At 36.9% G+C, this 13840-nt stretch overlaps 1 protein-coding gene across 1 annotated transcript in view; it reads right to left on the reverse strand.

Moving 5' to 3' along the window:
• Nucleotides 1–13840, reverse strand: part of MYO16 (myosin XVI) — a 296257-nt gene that overhangs the window by 164950 nt on the left and 117467 nt on the right. Inside the window, exons 13-14 of the mRNA XM_086610862.1 lie at nt 5784–5889; nt 2099–2216 (exon numbers count right to left, since the gene is read on the reverse strand). Of these exons, the coding sequence (XP_086466988.1) occupies nt 2099–2216; nt 5784–5889 (224 nt within the window). The remainder of the gene's footprint in view (nt 1–2098; nt 2217–5783; nt 5890–13840) is intronic.

The following is a 13840-nucleotide window of genomic DNA, read 5'->3' on the forward strand; positions in this document are numbered from 1 at the left end:
TCATTCTCTACTGTAAATTACAGAACTTTTGGCTACTCTAGATTTGGCAAGAGTAATTGATTTAATTCCTAAATACTTGAGGAATAGTAGAGCAAGTAACTAATTTGTTTATATTTGTTCATGGACTTGACTACCCGTAGATTTTCTCATTTAATGCCTATGGTTTGAAACTGATAAAACCACAGCATTAGTGTACCAGAAAACTGGCATGGGAGTCTGGTTAACTGATTCCACATCTATATCATTCACAGACAAGTGTTGTGAATTAAACTGGCAAGTCTGGGTAAAGCTGCTTGAGAACTCAAGTCCCTGCCATCTCAAACAAGGCACCCCAAAATTGCAGGAACACATGGCCTTGAGGCTTCCGTTCCTCATTTGAGGAACTGAGTGACACAATCTTAGGTCAGAAGTATTGTGAAAATTAAGCCATTTACGTTTCTGAAATGCTCATACAGTGAAAAATGTCGATGAACAACATAGAAAATCCACAGAAAAACTAGCATTCTGTTTTTAGAGCAGAATAAGATGGCACAAGCCACACATGAACCAATGAAGGGAAAATAAACTATTTAGTAGCAGAACAGTGAAGAAATATAGTCCATTCTCTGCACTAAATGAAGCAGGGGAGGGGTGGAAAAACAACAGCATTAAACTTGTATGCACAATGCAACCCAGGAGTCTCTCAGAAAACTTCAATTCTGGAATTTCCTAATGTTCATATGCTTAACTTTTCAAAATCAATACCATTTTCATCTGTTTGCGTTTGTGCTCTGTGTATGCAACAAAAAGAGAAAAAGCGTGCACACAATGTAACTGTGATAACTAAATATACTCAAATTAAATATATACAATACAAAGGAACTATAAAATGTTAGTTTCAGGAACTTAATTTTATTTTTACAAGTCCAATTCAGACTATTTAGTCCATTCTAATGTTTACATCACTACCTTTATCTTCCTCCCACGACAGCTCATAAATGAAAAAAAAAAAAAGTACTTTCCAGTTTTTCATTTTCTTTACAAATATATTTATTGTAAAACAAACCAGAAAAAAAGTGATGGTAATTTCCCACACAGTGACATTTTCACTGAAAAAACTATTGTATTTTCTAGGGTACAGTGATCTCTCTCAAGAAAATTGTAATTCCCACCATGAAATATTTCCAAATAGTATTTTTAGGAAACTCTTCTGAAAGCATAAACACATTCAAAAAGATAAAAAATGAGTAGTTTGGGAAATGTTTATCCAATGGAATCTAATGTACTTGGATCAAAAGTGTGTCTCACCACACAGCTTTTCCATCCAGGAAGATGAGTGCAAGTAGAAAACTGCCTGTGTAGTTATTTCTCCACGCACCTCTTGCTTTAGCACAGGGTAACTTTATGATGGCCTACGCCGATCAGACATGAAACCTCTCCCTGACTGCTTCTGAAGATCAGAGTTTTCAGAATCAAACTGAAGTTTTGCCTAATATTTTTTTTTTCCACTAACGAACCCTTACTGGGCATTAGCAGACTTCCCCTCACTCTGAAAGTAGGCACAAATTCCACACTATCTTACCTCTAACGAGAACAAACATCAGTAGGACTCCTAGTTCCTTTAGAAGAAGCTCAAAGTTGTAATAAATTACTTCTAATTTCAGTATTACAGAGTATACTTGTATTTTGTTTGCCCTAAAGAGATGAGTTTATCACTTATTTAAGGGATACTTAAAATACTCAATACAATATTAGACACAACTGCAAAAATTAATCTCTTTGTTACTTTTAGTTCACAGTAAAGTGACATGCAGCTGTCACAGTTTGTTAATCTCGAGCACAAAGGGAAGTGTGAGAGGAAATGCAAGAATAGGTGGTGTGAAGTTTTTTCCTTGTCTTTCTCTGCCACCTGGTGGTTACTCAGAACAGGGCTCTCTCTCTTGGTGAGCTATGAATTCATATGCTATTAAACATACTTCCTCTGACACTCCGTGAAACCCCTTTGTCTCTTTCACATGCTTCAAGGCCATTGCTGACTACCTCTGTGTATGGCACACTGGGATCCCTGACCCACTAGTCTGCGGGTGACGTCAAAATAAACAGATTAAATGATACTCACCTGCAATTAATATTTTTTTCTTCTCACAAAACTGTAGCTCAAAATATTTTATAAAACAGCTGGAAAAATCATTCAAGGGTGTCTTAGCATGTCCAAAGGCCTCCAAGATACAGTTTACCTGCAAGACGATGGTAAAAGAAGTAATAAGAGAGGAAAAAAACAGGAATATATTTCAATAAACATCACTGAGGTTGTTTTGTGATCAATAACTGGGAGAAAAAAAAAAAGACCATTTTCAGCTTAGAATTTAACAGGTTCCTTGAAAGTGTTTTTTTCTAAATAGAAATTAAAGTGATACAGCTCAAAAGAAAAATAAAATGCTATCAAAATAGTGGAAGTTGTAAATGGAAGGGGGAGACAATGGCTCACACTTGAGATGTGTCCTTACAGGTAGTTTGGATACCAGTGACTGGAGCCATATGCCCAGAGGTGGCATGCTTAGCAAAAAGATTAGAAACTTTGAAGGCAGGTATGCTTGTAAAGTTACAGTCAGTCAATACTTATAACCAGCCAAAGGAAATTGCAAGCTTTATACGATGCCAGAAATTGCATAAATTATTGATTTCAAATAGCATTACTTCAGCATTATGCTAGTGAAAAAGTGAGGAAAAAAATAGATTCTGACTTCTTTATGGCATCTCTCACTAATGCATTTCCATGTTACATCTTCATGGTCACAGCAACTATTTTCAAAAGAATAAAAATTTACAAAACAATAGGTGTAAATATGCCATCTTTATTCCATGTTTTCTCTGTATTTACCTTTTTTGCGTACGTTTACTTTCTTATGCTAAATGGATTCCCTTCAGCACTTCCCTCTTTTGCATTCTAAGAAATTGGTTGCAATGTGGCCTCAATACACCATTGTTCTAATACAACCACGGTTTGCTGAAGCTGGATGACCTAGATGGGGAGAGGTAGGAGGGTAGAGGGCTGTGGAGTGGCACGGATAAAGTGTGGCTCCAATCACAAAGACAGAAGCTCTAAAAATCAGACCCTTCAGAGTTATTCATTAATCAGCTATTTGTGCAGTAGGTGGCAGCAGAAAACTAGTCAGCCTAGTTTCGATTCCATTCCAGTAGCAGTTGCTCAGGATGTATTTGCTCATTAGGCTAATTCAGCACTTGGTTTAACCTGTGCAGCTTTATTAACTTGAATGGTGCTATGCATAACTGCAGCAGGAAGGAATTCAGGTTACTGTGTTCATTAAAGCACCTTAAAAGGCAACTAAACCAGAATCTCTACTTGATTGCCTGTGGGGGGGACCTGCTACATCTACCTTCACTGTCTGAAGCCAGGTGTCCCAGCTAAGCTAGTTACAAAGGATCTTTCTATAACCAAAATGGCAGCTCACATTTCTTAGTATGTGATCATTCTCTTCTGCCCGCACTGACACATACGGCTGATCTATACTATTAAACTAAACAGGACCAGGAGCAGGACTCTCCATCCTCTAGGGTAAGTGGCACAGTAACTTCCACATTCAGACATCTACTACTTCTTTTGCAGAACGGGGTGGACATGCTGCTGTGAATGGTCTCTGGCACATGCAGTCCTCGCAACTTTGGCCAGAGGACCTGTTGAGGACTTAAACTGTGACAGGGAGCAGGGTAACAACTGCATGTTAAGGATTGTTGTTCAGTTTACTACATAGATGTAGAGTAGGTTAAAGTAGTCTTCAAAATTAACTAAATTTTAGAAGGAGAAAATTAGGCCTAGTGAGTCTCCTCCCACACTGATTCCTCTTCTTAACTGAGGACATCTTATTTCCTTTGCACTGGATCATGATGGTTGTCCCCAGGAACTTTCCTGTGGTTAGGAGACAAGCTGCAGCAGAGAAACGACTACTTCCCACACCTCCTGATCCCCACTGCTGCCATATTTGTATCCAAAACACAGTTTCTAGTTGCCTATTCACAAAGTTATTTATTTGCTTAGTTCTTCTACTCATTACTTAACCTGAACTTCAGGAAAGAAAAGGACTTGGAGGATCTGACCTGAATTTTGCAGTTCTACTTGAGTAACATCTATGGCCTGATCAGTTCAAAACTGTAACTAAACCTGTGTAGGTAGTAAATAAAAAAATACACAGTAGAAATATATACGATTTGTAGGGCTCATGGGTTTAAAATAAAAGTGTACTGTCCCTATATAATGGTATTATTGCTGGACTAGACTTTGAAATTTAAATTAAAAAAATGAAAAAATAACAAAGGTATTCTTAACACTGTCACAGGAAACCTGGATTAAATGTGCCAGTCTAGGAACATCATCAATTAATCAGATAACACTGTGAAAAACACTTTAACATAGCTATTGTATGGCTACACAAAGTAAAGTAAAGCTACAGCTTATCCAGTTGTGATGTTTTCAGTGTCATCGGGCATTTTTAATGCTTTCAAAAAACACAAATGCAACACTGTTTTCTAAAATCCACCCAAAATCCACAGGACTTTTCAGCTGCAATGTACAAAATATGAACCAGTGTTATCTGTAGCCTTTCCCACGTTCCAAGAATCCTGATTTGTAGGTTGTCTGGGTCAGCTGTACTTCTGACACAATTTTATCATCTTTCTGGACTGAATCACGCATAATTCAGGAAGTAAGCAGTATGTTTTGAATGATGCAGGTGATGCTATTAAAAAACCTCACAATGGATGATTCTAGAGTTCTGTTGGATTTCATGCTTGTGGCAAGTGAAAGCTAAAAAAAAGAAGTATCTTCAGCTGACTGTAAGTGCTGTATAGGAAAGTCACTCGAATGGGTGAAAGAGTCTAAACATTTTTTTTTTTTAAAGTAAGAAACTCAGAACTGAGTTATGACAAATCAGACTGTGTTAAAACATTCCATGTAAATCTGTCTCTAAGCTGTGATCTCAGATGAGAAGTTTCATCAGGAAAGGCAATTTTTTGAAAGAATTTGAATTGGCAATCTAGGTTCAGCGTAATTTAAAATGTCAGTATGAACCTCTATAGTAGTGTTACAGCTGTTAACAATGAAAGATGAGTTGCAATGTTCAGTCAAATGAAAACGTTACCTTTGCAATGTACTAGAAAGGAGACAAATTCATCTGATATGTGAAGGAGGTTCTCATGATTTCATGTTACACATTGGGCAGAATTTGGTTCTGTTGTGGGAATTAAATATGACTGAGCAAATATTCAGAACTCTTGCCTGTTTTATAAATATATCTAGTGTACAAACACTGGGCCATATAACTTTGTTCAGTCCTTGCAGTTTTCCTGCAACTTTCCAGGTTCTGTCTTACATATTATTACTTCAGATGTTTCAGCACGTCTTGTAGTGTCCAGAAGAGCACCACCACAACTGCATAGATAAATTTATACACTTACTGAAGGCAATAACTACACATTTAGGACACAGTACCTTACTCACACAAATGTTTCATATTCACTGAAACATTGCTTTCCAAAGTTACCAAAACATATAGAAACAAAACTGGCCTGCACTTTATGTTTTCCTCTCATCACATCAATGTGAGCTTAATCCTATTCCCATTCAGCTCAATTCAGGGAAAGAAACCTCGTCTAACTTCAACAGTGAAAACAAACGCTTTATGAACTTCTGCATAGCAGATGCCTTTTCCTTACAGTTCAAATGTCTTTGCCCATCCAAGAGGCCAAATTTTTGCTTTGTTCTACTCAGTGATCAGAATGCTACTTACATGTTTTATCTTTGTATCAAATGTATTTCTGCTGGAGCTGGCTCTGCAAACAAGATGCTTCACTATCTGTTTGCAGGCTTCAGTCTTCCCAGAACCACGTTCTCCACTGCAAGATGACAGGCAAGAAAGAGAGGGGGGAATGATTGTTATTTTCACATTTGATACGTTATTTATATTCTCTGCTAGCTTTGTTTGAATGGATTTAAGATATCTCAATCAAACTTTCTAACAGAAGTTTATGAATGACAAATAATAAAGAACAGAATGTAGGAGATGATAGACTGGCTGACCGTCTATGTTCATGAAGGCGGTCAGAATTGTCAAGCTGCCTTGTACCACAAGTCAAGCCAAACAAGTCCAAAGCTTTCGAGCCATTCTGAAGGTATTTAGAGCAAAGATTTTGTCTCCTTCTTTATCTTCTGTCCAGCAAGGGAGCTTGCTTATGCTGTCGGGTTCTCTTTGTAGATGGGGAAGTACTACTTTGGTAATGATGGGAGTCAGAAGGAAAAGAAAATGTAGAATATAATAGGAAGAAGGTAAAGGAAATAGGAAAGGAACAGGAAGGAAAAGATGATTGATTTTACAACCTGCCCAGTATCTGCAGTGCAATACACTCTGACTTCAGTGATCCTGTTTCACTTAATTTCTTGTTCATGACGTGGAATAGATAATCCATAGAATGAGAATCTCTGAGGGGGAAAATGAGTAAAGAAAACAAGGTAAAAGGCAATATGAAGAACAAAGGTAGGAAGAAACAACAGAAAAGTGGAGGGATGGAGGAGAGAAGAAAACTCAGTGGTGCACCTTAATCATGGAGGAGGAAGGAAAAGAAACAAAAGAGATGGAAAGGTTAAAGTTAGTGAAGACTGATTAAGAAATTCATGTAAGAATTTCTTATTTGAATTACAAGAAGTTGTTTTCTTTATAGACAACTGAGCCAAACTAAATGTAATTTGTTGCTTAACTTCATTTATCTGCTTCATGAAATTTAAAAGGCTGTTTCTACAACAGTCAGCTAGATTTTTCACAAGTACAATGGCCATGCTGGTTGGTCAGTCTGTTATCTGTATAGTTGATTTTCTGAAAATGAGAGGGCAGGATAATACAGTATCTGTCTGCCATTGTTTTATCTATTTAAATCTCACTTCAAAGGAGAAATCAAGTAAAGGAAGAAACAAAAGAGGGAAGGACAAAACTGTCTTCATACTCAGGCAGGGATTGGATCTCTGCACCATCCATTTTCATTCAACTCTTATGGGACTTAAATGAAACTCTGATGAATATCTTGTTTACCTGTAAGCTGTAGTCTCACGTGACAAGACAGATGTCTCATTACTATATGAGATATGTCAAACTGTTTTATCTATGTTCTCCATGTTCTATAATGAGCTGGAATCTCACCAGGACTTCAAACTCCTATTGGAATCAGCAGGAGGTTTGTAGTCCAAGACCGCAAAGGTTTGCAACCTGGCTATATGTTATGCAAAGACCTCAAATAACAGGTCACAAAGCCATATTTAAATCAGGTTTTACAATGAGACAAATCATGCAAAGTCAAGAAGGTCATTGTCACAGCTAATATGAAAACAGTACCTATACAGGATTGACAAGTTACTCTGCAAGAGCACTATCCCTTGCCCAGATCTTTGGCATCTGACTTTCTGAAAGAGTTGCAAAAGTCCTGTGATAGAGGACTACATGTCTCCTCTAGAGACATTTCATACTCTTGCAAATTACTGATCTTATGCCTGTATTATCCAGAAAGTCAATGAGCTTACAGACAGATATAAAACTATCTTGTCATCTATCTTGCCCCTCTCTCCTCCTACTACTGCCCACTCACGTTAGCCACTCCACTGGCACCTGTGTGTCACAATAATGAAATAATTTTGCCCTCAACAACATACTTAATCCAAGATCACAGCTGCAACCTGCTATCACTATATCATGGATCAGCAATTAGATAGCAACAGTGGCTCTTCAGTCATTTCATCTGTTAAGGAACTTCTCTGAAGTCAAAATATCTCTCAAGTTTAGTACAGTCACAGTTACTGAGGGTGCCACTGAGCAGAAGTGTTCATATATGTTTGAAAATAGGATCTGAAATAATTCATAGCTCGTAACAACTCACAACTTGTCCAATGTGTACTGCCCTTTATATCCAGCAGATAAGTATTTGTATCATTCTGAGGGCTGAACAAGACTTGATATTTAACAAATTGTTGTAGTAATTTCTTGGTTTGCTTGCTTAGGCTCAACTTCATCTGCCAAAACCAGCTTCTTTAACTGAAGGCTTTTCCAGGATTGGTAGCGTGGGGGAATTTCTCAAAAAGTCTTTCTCACAACTGGCGAAATTGGGGAGGCGGGGGGGAGGGCAGACAGAAGGGATGCTAAAATAATATTTGATGTGCCTTTGACTGTTCTCAAGTATTACAAAGTAGGCATGCAAATTATAATTAAAACCAGAAAAATTCTTTCTTAAACAAAGGAACTGGAGTGCTGACCATGAGTTTCCTCACTTAATCTGTTTCATTTTTTAAATAAAGCTATATTTTGTTTTTCACTGCAAGCTAACTGTGGCCCAGATAACACAGGATGAACAAAGTGTACAGTGTCTTTTCTTCTCAAGATTGCTGATTCCTAAACATTGCAGTGACACAGCTACAAAGATTTGACACTCTCAGCTCAACTCTTGATTTTACAATGATTGACATTTTCTCCAGCAGTGTCACAGGAGCTTGTTGGCTACAGTGGTTGCTAGAGTACAGTTCAGGGGTCAGAATTCACTAGAACTTGGTTGCTGAAAGACAGACACAATGTCATTTAGTTGTTCTGTGTATGGCAAAGGGTTATGTGTATACTCCTAGTGAAATACAGATTGAAGCACTGAGAAAGAAATGCCATGTTAGGTAAAGTTTTAATTGTTGATGTAATTGTTTGGAACATTTGGGGCAATAAATAATTTAACAATGAAAAAGTAATCTGGCGCCTTGAACCAGATCTTGTTTATTCCATTTCCTTCGAGGTGGAGTAAGATTTTTTGTAATGTCCCCATAGTTCACAATAGTTTAATTCTGCTTAGAGAACAATTCTTCTCTGTTTTACATAATTGTTTCATCACTATATTTTTCAAAATGTAATCTACACTATGAATGTTGGTTTCTAATAACTTTTGGTTGGACTGTCTTATCAAGGTGGAGGATAAGTTAGCATTGCAGCAGAAAAGCATTCTTCCACAGTAAAATTTCCTTAGAAGGCATTATGAAACAGGCAAAGCAAAGACAGCTTATTTCACAGATAAAGAAGTTAAATTATTAAATCTGTAGAGACAGTGTACTCCAAGGGAATGGAAAATGAACAGAGAATTTGAAAGCCTACACTCACCATGGGCTTTAGGCAAGTTCCACTGAGCTTTCTCATTTTATTTCTCCTTTGGCTTTCCAACTTTCCTACATACCCACCTGATGGAGGGCCTGGTTCCTGTTATTTCTTTATCAATATGTTGTTAATACAATCTCAATTACAACTCTTAGTCTCCGTATCTTAAAATAATATGATTAATAAGAAAAAATAAACTCTGTTTTCAAATAAAACATTCAAAACTAAAATTGTTAGGAAAAAGTCCAATTTGAAGTGTGAAAATACAAAGGCATGAGAAGCAAAGAGCACGAGATGTTCTACAAATAGGGGAACTAAAGAAGCTATGGTGTGCAAACCCACTGCACTTGGATTGCATCCCAGTTTCTCTGCCACCTTGTGCCCATCTAGCCAGGCCACTGGCACCACTCATGCCGGCAAGCTCACATGCTTGTTGGCCAGTCCACACGAACTGCCTGGCTGCTCCCTTTCAGAACAGGGGTGGCTGGAGTTGTAATCGCTTTTGTGATGGCTCCCAGAAACCACAAAGCCTATGTGAACACTCCAGCTCTGAGACCTCTAAGGCTGTTAGCGGCCAACAGGTTCAAAAGTTACTGGGTGGAGGGGGACTCAGAGGTGGACAGACAGAACCATCGTGTAGAAGTAGTTAATCAAGGCCAGCTAAAATAGTCAGAAAACAGCAAACCCCAGGCAAAATTTTAAGAATTAATTCCTGCAAGTACTGAGAAATATACCTTGCTTACCCTCAATTTCTGCATGTTAGCCAGATTTGTCTATATCTCTGTGATTTCAGATAACTGGATCATTATTGTTTGGCAAGTGTCAATTCCAGTGTAAATAAATCCTATAAATCATCTGTTTGGGGAAAAATATCACAAAATATAAAACATACAAGGAGGAATGTACCTGCCATTTCAGATCATATAAGTGACAAGGATTTATTGTCTGCATTTCATTTTCAATTCTGACCAAAGGTAAAACAGTCAGAAGTGCAGGAATACCTCATAAAACAAACAACAAAAAAATCCTACTCCTGCAGTACTTGAATTATAATCAGAAATGCTAGAAAACTTCTGACAGAATTTATTAATGTAAGATTTCCATCAGTTTTAAAGGAAGATTTAGATCAGCATAGATATGCATGCTGTTTTGTATGAACTTCTGAAACCAATCTCTTATTGTACCAACCTAAATTGTGAGCATTGCTACTCCAAATCCCCACTCTGATCTTAAGACAGAAGACAGAGTAAGCTCGCAGATTTGGGGGCACAAGAATAATTTCTTTCTTCTCAGTTTGCAGAGTATATAAGCGAGACATGGGGTCTTACTCATGATTGATGTTTCCAGATTTGAAATAAATATATGCAAGTGAGACTGCTAAATATAAAATAATGTGTTTTGTATGATCGGTAGTGATCTCAGTAACTGAAGAACCCTGCATGTTAGTTATAGAAATCATATTTCTAAAGTAAACTAAACTGTTAAGTGCATTTCTAAATAGTTTTTTATTATAAATAGGATGTCCAAATCTACAACCATACTGTAGTAGCTCATTGCATTTATAATGCATCGAATTATAATGTAAAAATTAAAGATTATTAACTTGAACAGAATGCCTGTGGTGATGCTAAACTGAGGAAATAAAACGCTTTCAAGGGATTCCACTTTAAAAGACAAGGATTTCTTTTCGTTCCATTTCATTTGGCTTAAAAATGTGATTTATATCACAACAAAACCATTGGATATCAGCATTCCTGGCTGCTAACATACACAAAATTATTACATTTCATTTGATATATTCATTATATTTTTTTTTGATTCACCAAATTAGCCATGAGCATCCCATAACCCATTGGTTTGATTGACTAAGGATCCTTAGCTTTTAATAAGCCTATAAACTATACTTAGGCTTCCTAGACAGCGCCTCACTTATCTTGTCAGTGCATAATGCACTTTCATATCCCGAACAGCGGGAGCAAAATGCAGTCAGAAGGAAGTTAATTACGAAAAGTTCACCTATTGGGTGTGTAAGAGCATGATATAATGTTATTTTATTTTGTAACTTTCATATAAATTTTCCATAAAGTCAGCTCTTGGTGTTACACACACATGAGTGTGTGAATAACTGGTAGCAAACTGTTCAATAATTTGGCCAAATGCTTTCCTGTTGTAAAACACTCAATTTCAGTGAGTGAATACTTGATCAGATGTGAAGTGACTGAAAAAAAAAGAGGCAGAAAAAACGATCCAGACCAGCCTTAGAGCTTTAAATGGATTTTTTTTTTTCTTTTTTAACCAGTTCAGTAGCAAGGACTTAATATGAAGTTTAGGGGAATAGATGGAAGCAGAAAAAGACTGAAGTCACAAAGAAAATTGAAACAGGCAACATTAAAATGAAATAGTAAGGTTTTTATTAAATTTGAAGATGAAAACACAGCTTCACACAGTTTAAATGGGACATTATGAATGTTCTGCAAAATAAAGTGCTTTAACGGTGCTGGAATTGTAAAGTGCAATTCTAAAACTTCTTTAAAATATGATGATGTGTGTGTTTTTACATGGAAACAAAAAGTTTTGACTCAGAAAGGTTGCCACTGGGTTTGCAGGGGGTTCCCTTCCACTAACAGTATCTATTAATGTCATACTGAGAACCCTATCTCAAATCTGTGTTAAATCTGCATTCTTTAAGTGTAAGTTTTTTAATGTACTGAAGAGGTCAAACCAGAAAATTACAAACTTGTTTAACTTAAAAATTGGGGGTTAATAAGTATTTTTAAAGAAATATTCATAATTACCTACAATTAATAAAGAATGTAGCAAAGACAGAAACATAAGTGGAGCTTTGAGTAGTTAACCTAACACATCATAGGATACTATCGGCTCCTGTGTCATTGTAGAAGATGCTTCAGTGTTTCACCACCTGTTCTATCTTCTGTACATTCACACATTCTGCATTCTGCATAGCAAACTATCTACTTACAGTTGTACAGTTATTGGAATATTTTGTCACTGATATTTATGTGTAACATTTTATGTGATGGGTGATTCATTTTACAAGACTAAAAAAGGATTATTTTTTTGCATTGCCTGCTTTGCTGCTTGGGGAGAGTCACTCAACCTGCATGAAGCAAAGGGAGCAGACGAAGCAGGGAACTGACGTGTCAGAGAGGTCCAACCAACAAGAGACAAAAATCAAACTCATGTACTGCAAAGCAAGTTTAGCAATGCTACATTCCCATTTTCACTGAATCACATAACAGGAGACAGGAAATCTAGCATTAAACTGAGCAGGAAATTCCTTAACGCTCTATACCTTCTAATTTAAGTTGCAAAACAATGGATTTTCTTAGATTAAAGAATAAACTTGAAAAGATACTTTTTACACATCATTTTCCCTGTAAATGACTGGTCTGGTCCTAAGTTAACTCCAGGATATATACTGGGACAGAAGTATTCTTCCAGATCTGTTAGGAAATACCTTGGAGATGGATATTTTCTACTTGTGAATTGGTGTTTTCAGTTTTTTTGGTAATTCTCCAAAGCAGCCCCAATAGGAAAACTCCAGATTTGCTAAATCTGTTTCCTGTGTGAACACCTTATGAAAGAATCTTGCTGTTAGGGAAGAATATTTCACATTTGATAGACTGATTTCTTGCTTTCCATTTTGATTTTTTTTTTTTCCCTAATATTTTAACCACTTGTTGGAAACTTCCTTTTACTTGCTCTTGGACTTCAAGCTTGCCTTTTACTAAGAAGTCTTAAGATGATGTGACACACACCAAGTTCTGTATGCTACAGAAAGATGAGAACACTTCCATACCTACAGTGTCTTTAGGCACAAAAACCAGAAAAGGTTAAGTATTAGGTGATGATACTACAGAAGGGAGAATTTTCCTTCGTCTGGCACAAGCCCATGCTGTTTCTGCAAATAGCAGGAAGCTTAGCACTCTGAGAACAGCCATACTCATGACAGGAGTGCTCACTTTTTATGAACTTGATTTTTGTGCTCAGGAAGAAGCCACAGCAGATCTCAGCTACAAACCCCTTCCCTGTGATCACAGGAGCACTCACTACCAAATCTCTGTTGTTTATTCCCAAAGAAAAGAGTGGAGTCTCTGCTTCTGTATATTTAATTGCTAACATTAACACAATCATTTGTGTGGAGTCGGAGACTCCAACCATATCTGGCTAAGGATACAATATAGAAATGTTCTGGCTCTGAAGGACTTCTACTCTAAATATATCACTAGAGACAAGCAGCTAAAGAAAGAAAAAACAGTAAAAACAAATAAAAAACAGATGGAAGTTATATGTGAGAGAGAGAACAGGACAATACAGCATCATATACAATAAGCACAACTGCTCATGGATGAATGTCTGATTTATAAAGATTCTGATCTCAAAGATGTGAATTATCAATGCTTTGAGAAAGTTTCTTGTAAGGGACTTTGGTACAGAAATGTAAAATTCCTGAATCCCAGTCAGGCTTAAGCATGAAATAAATAGTGCTGTGAAGTATGAACCTCTCTTGAGCACACAAATGGGCTGACTATTGAAGTGGCACTTCAAGGTCAGAAAGTAGAGTCTTGTATTTTAGCAACGGTTTCAAGACCATAGCTTTGGATTTAGGCAGATAAGTTCCAACTCAGACAACTTCAGGTGCCTTCATCTCTTTTCAT

Source organism: Tauraco erythrolophus, chromosome 1 (genome assembly GCF_009769465.1).
Source record: "Tauraco erythrolophus isolate bTauEry1 chromosome 1, bTauEry1.pri, whole genome shotgun sequence".
NCBI lineage: Eukaryota > Metazoa > Chordata > Aves > Musophagiformes > Musophagidae > Tauraco > Tauraco erythrolophus.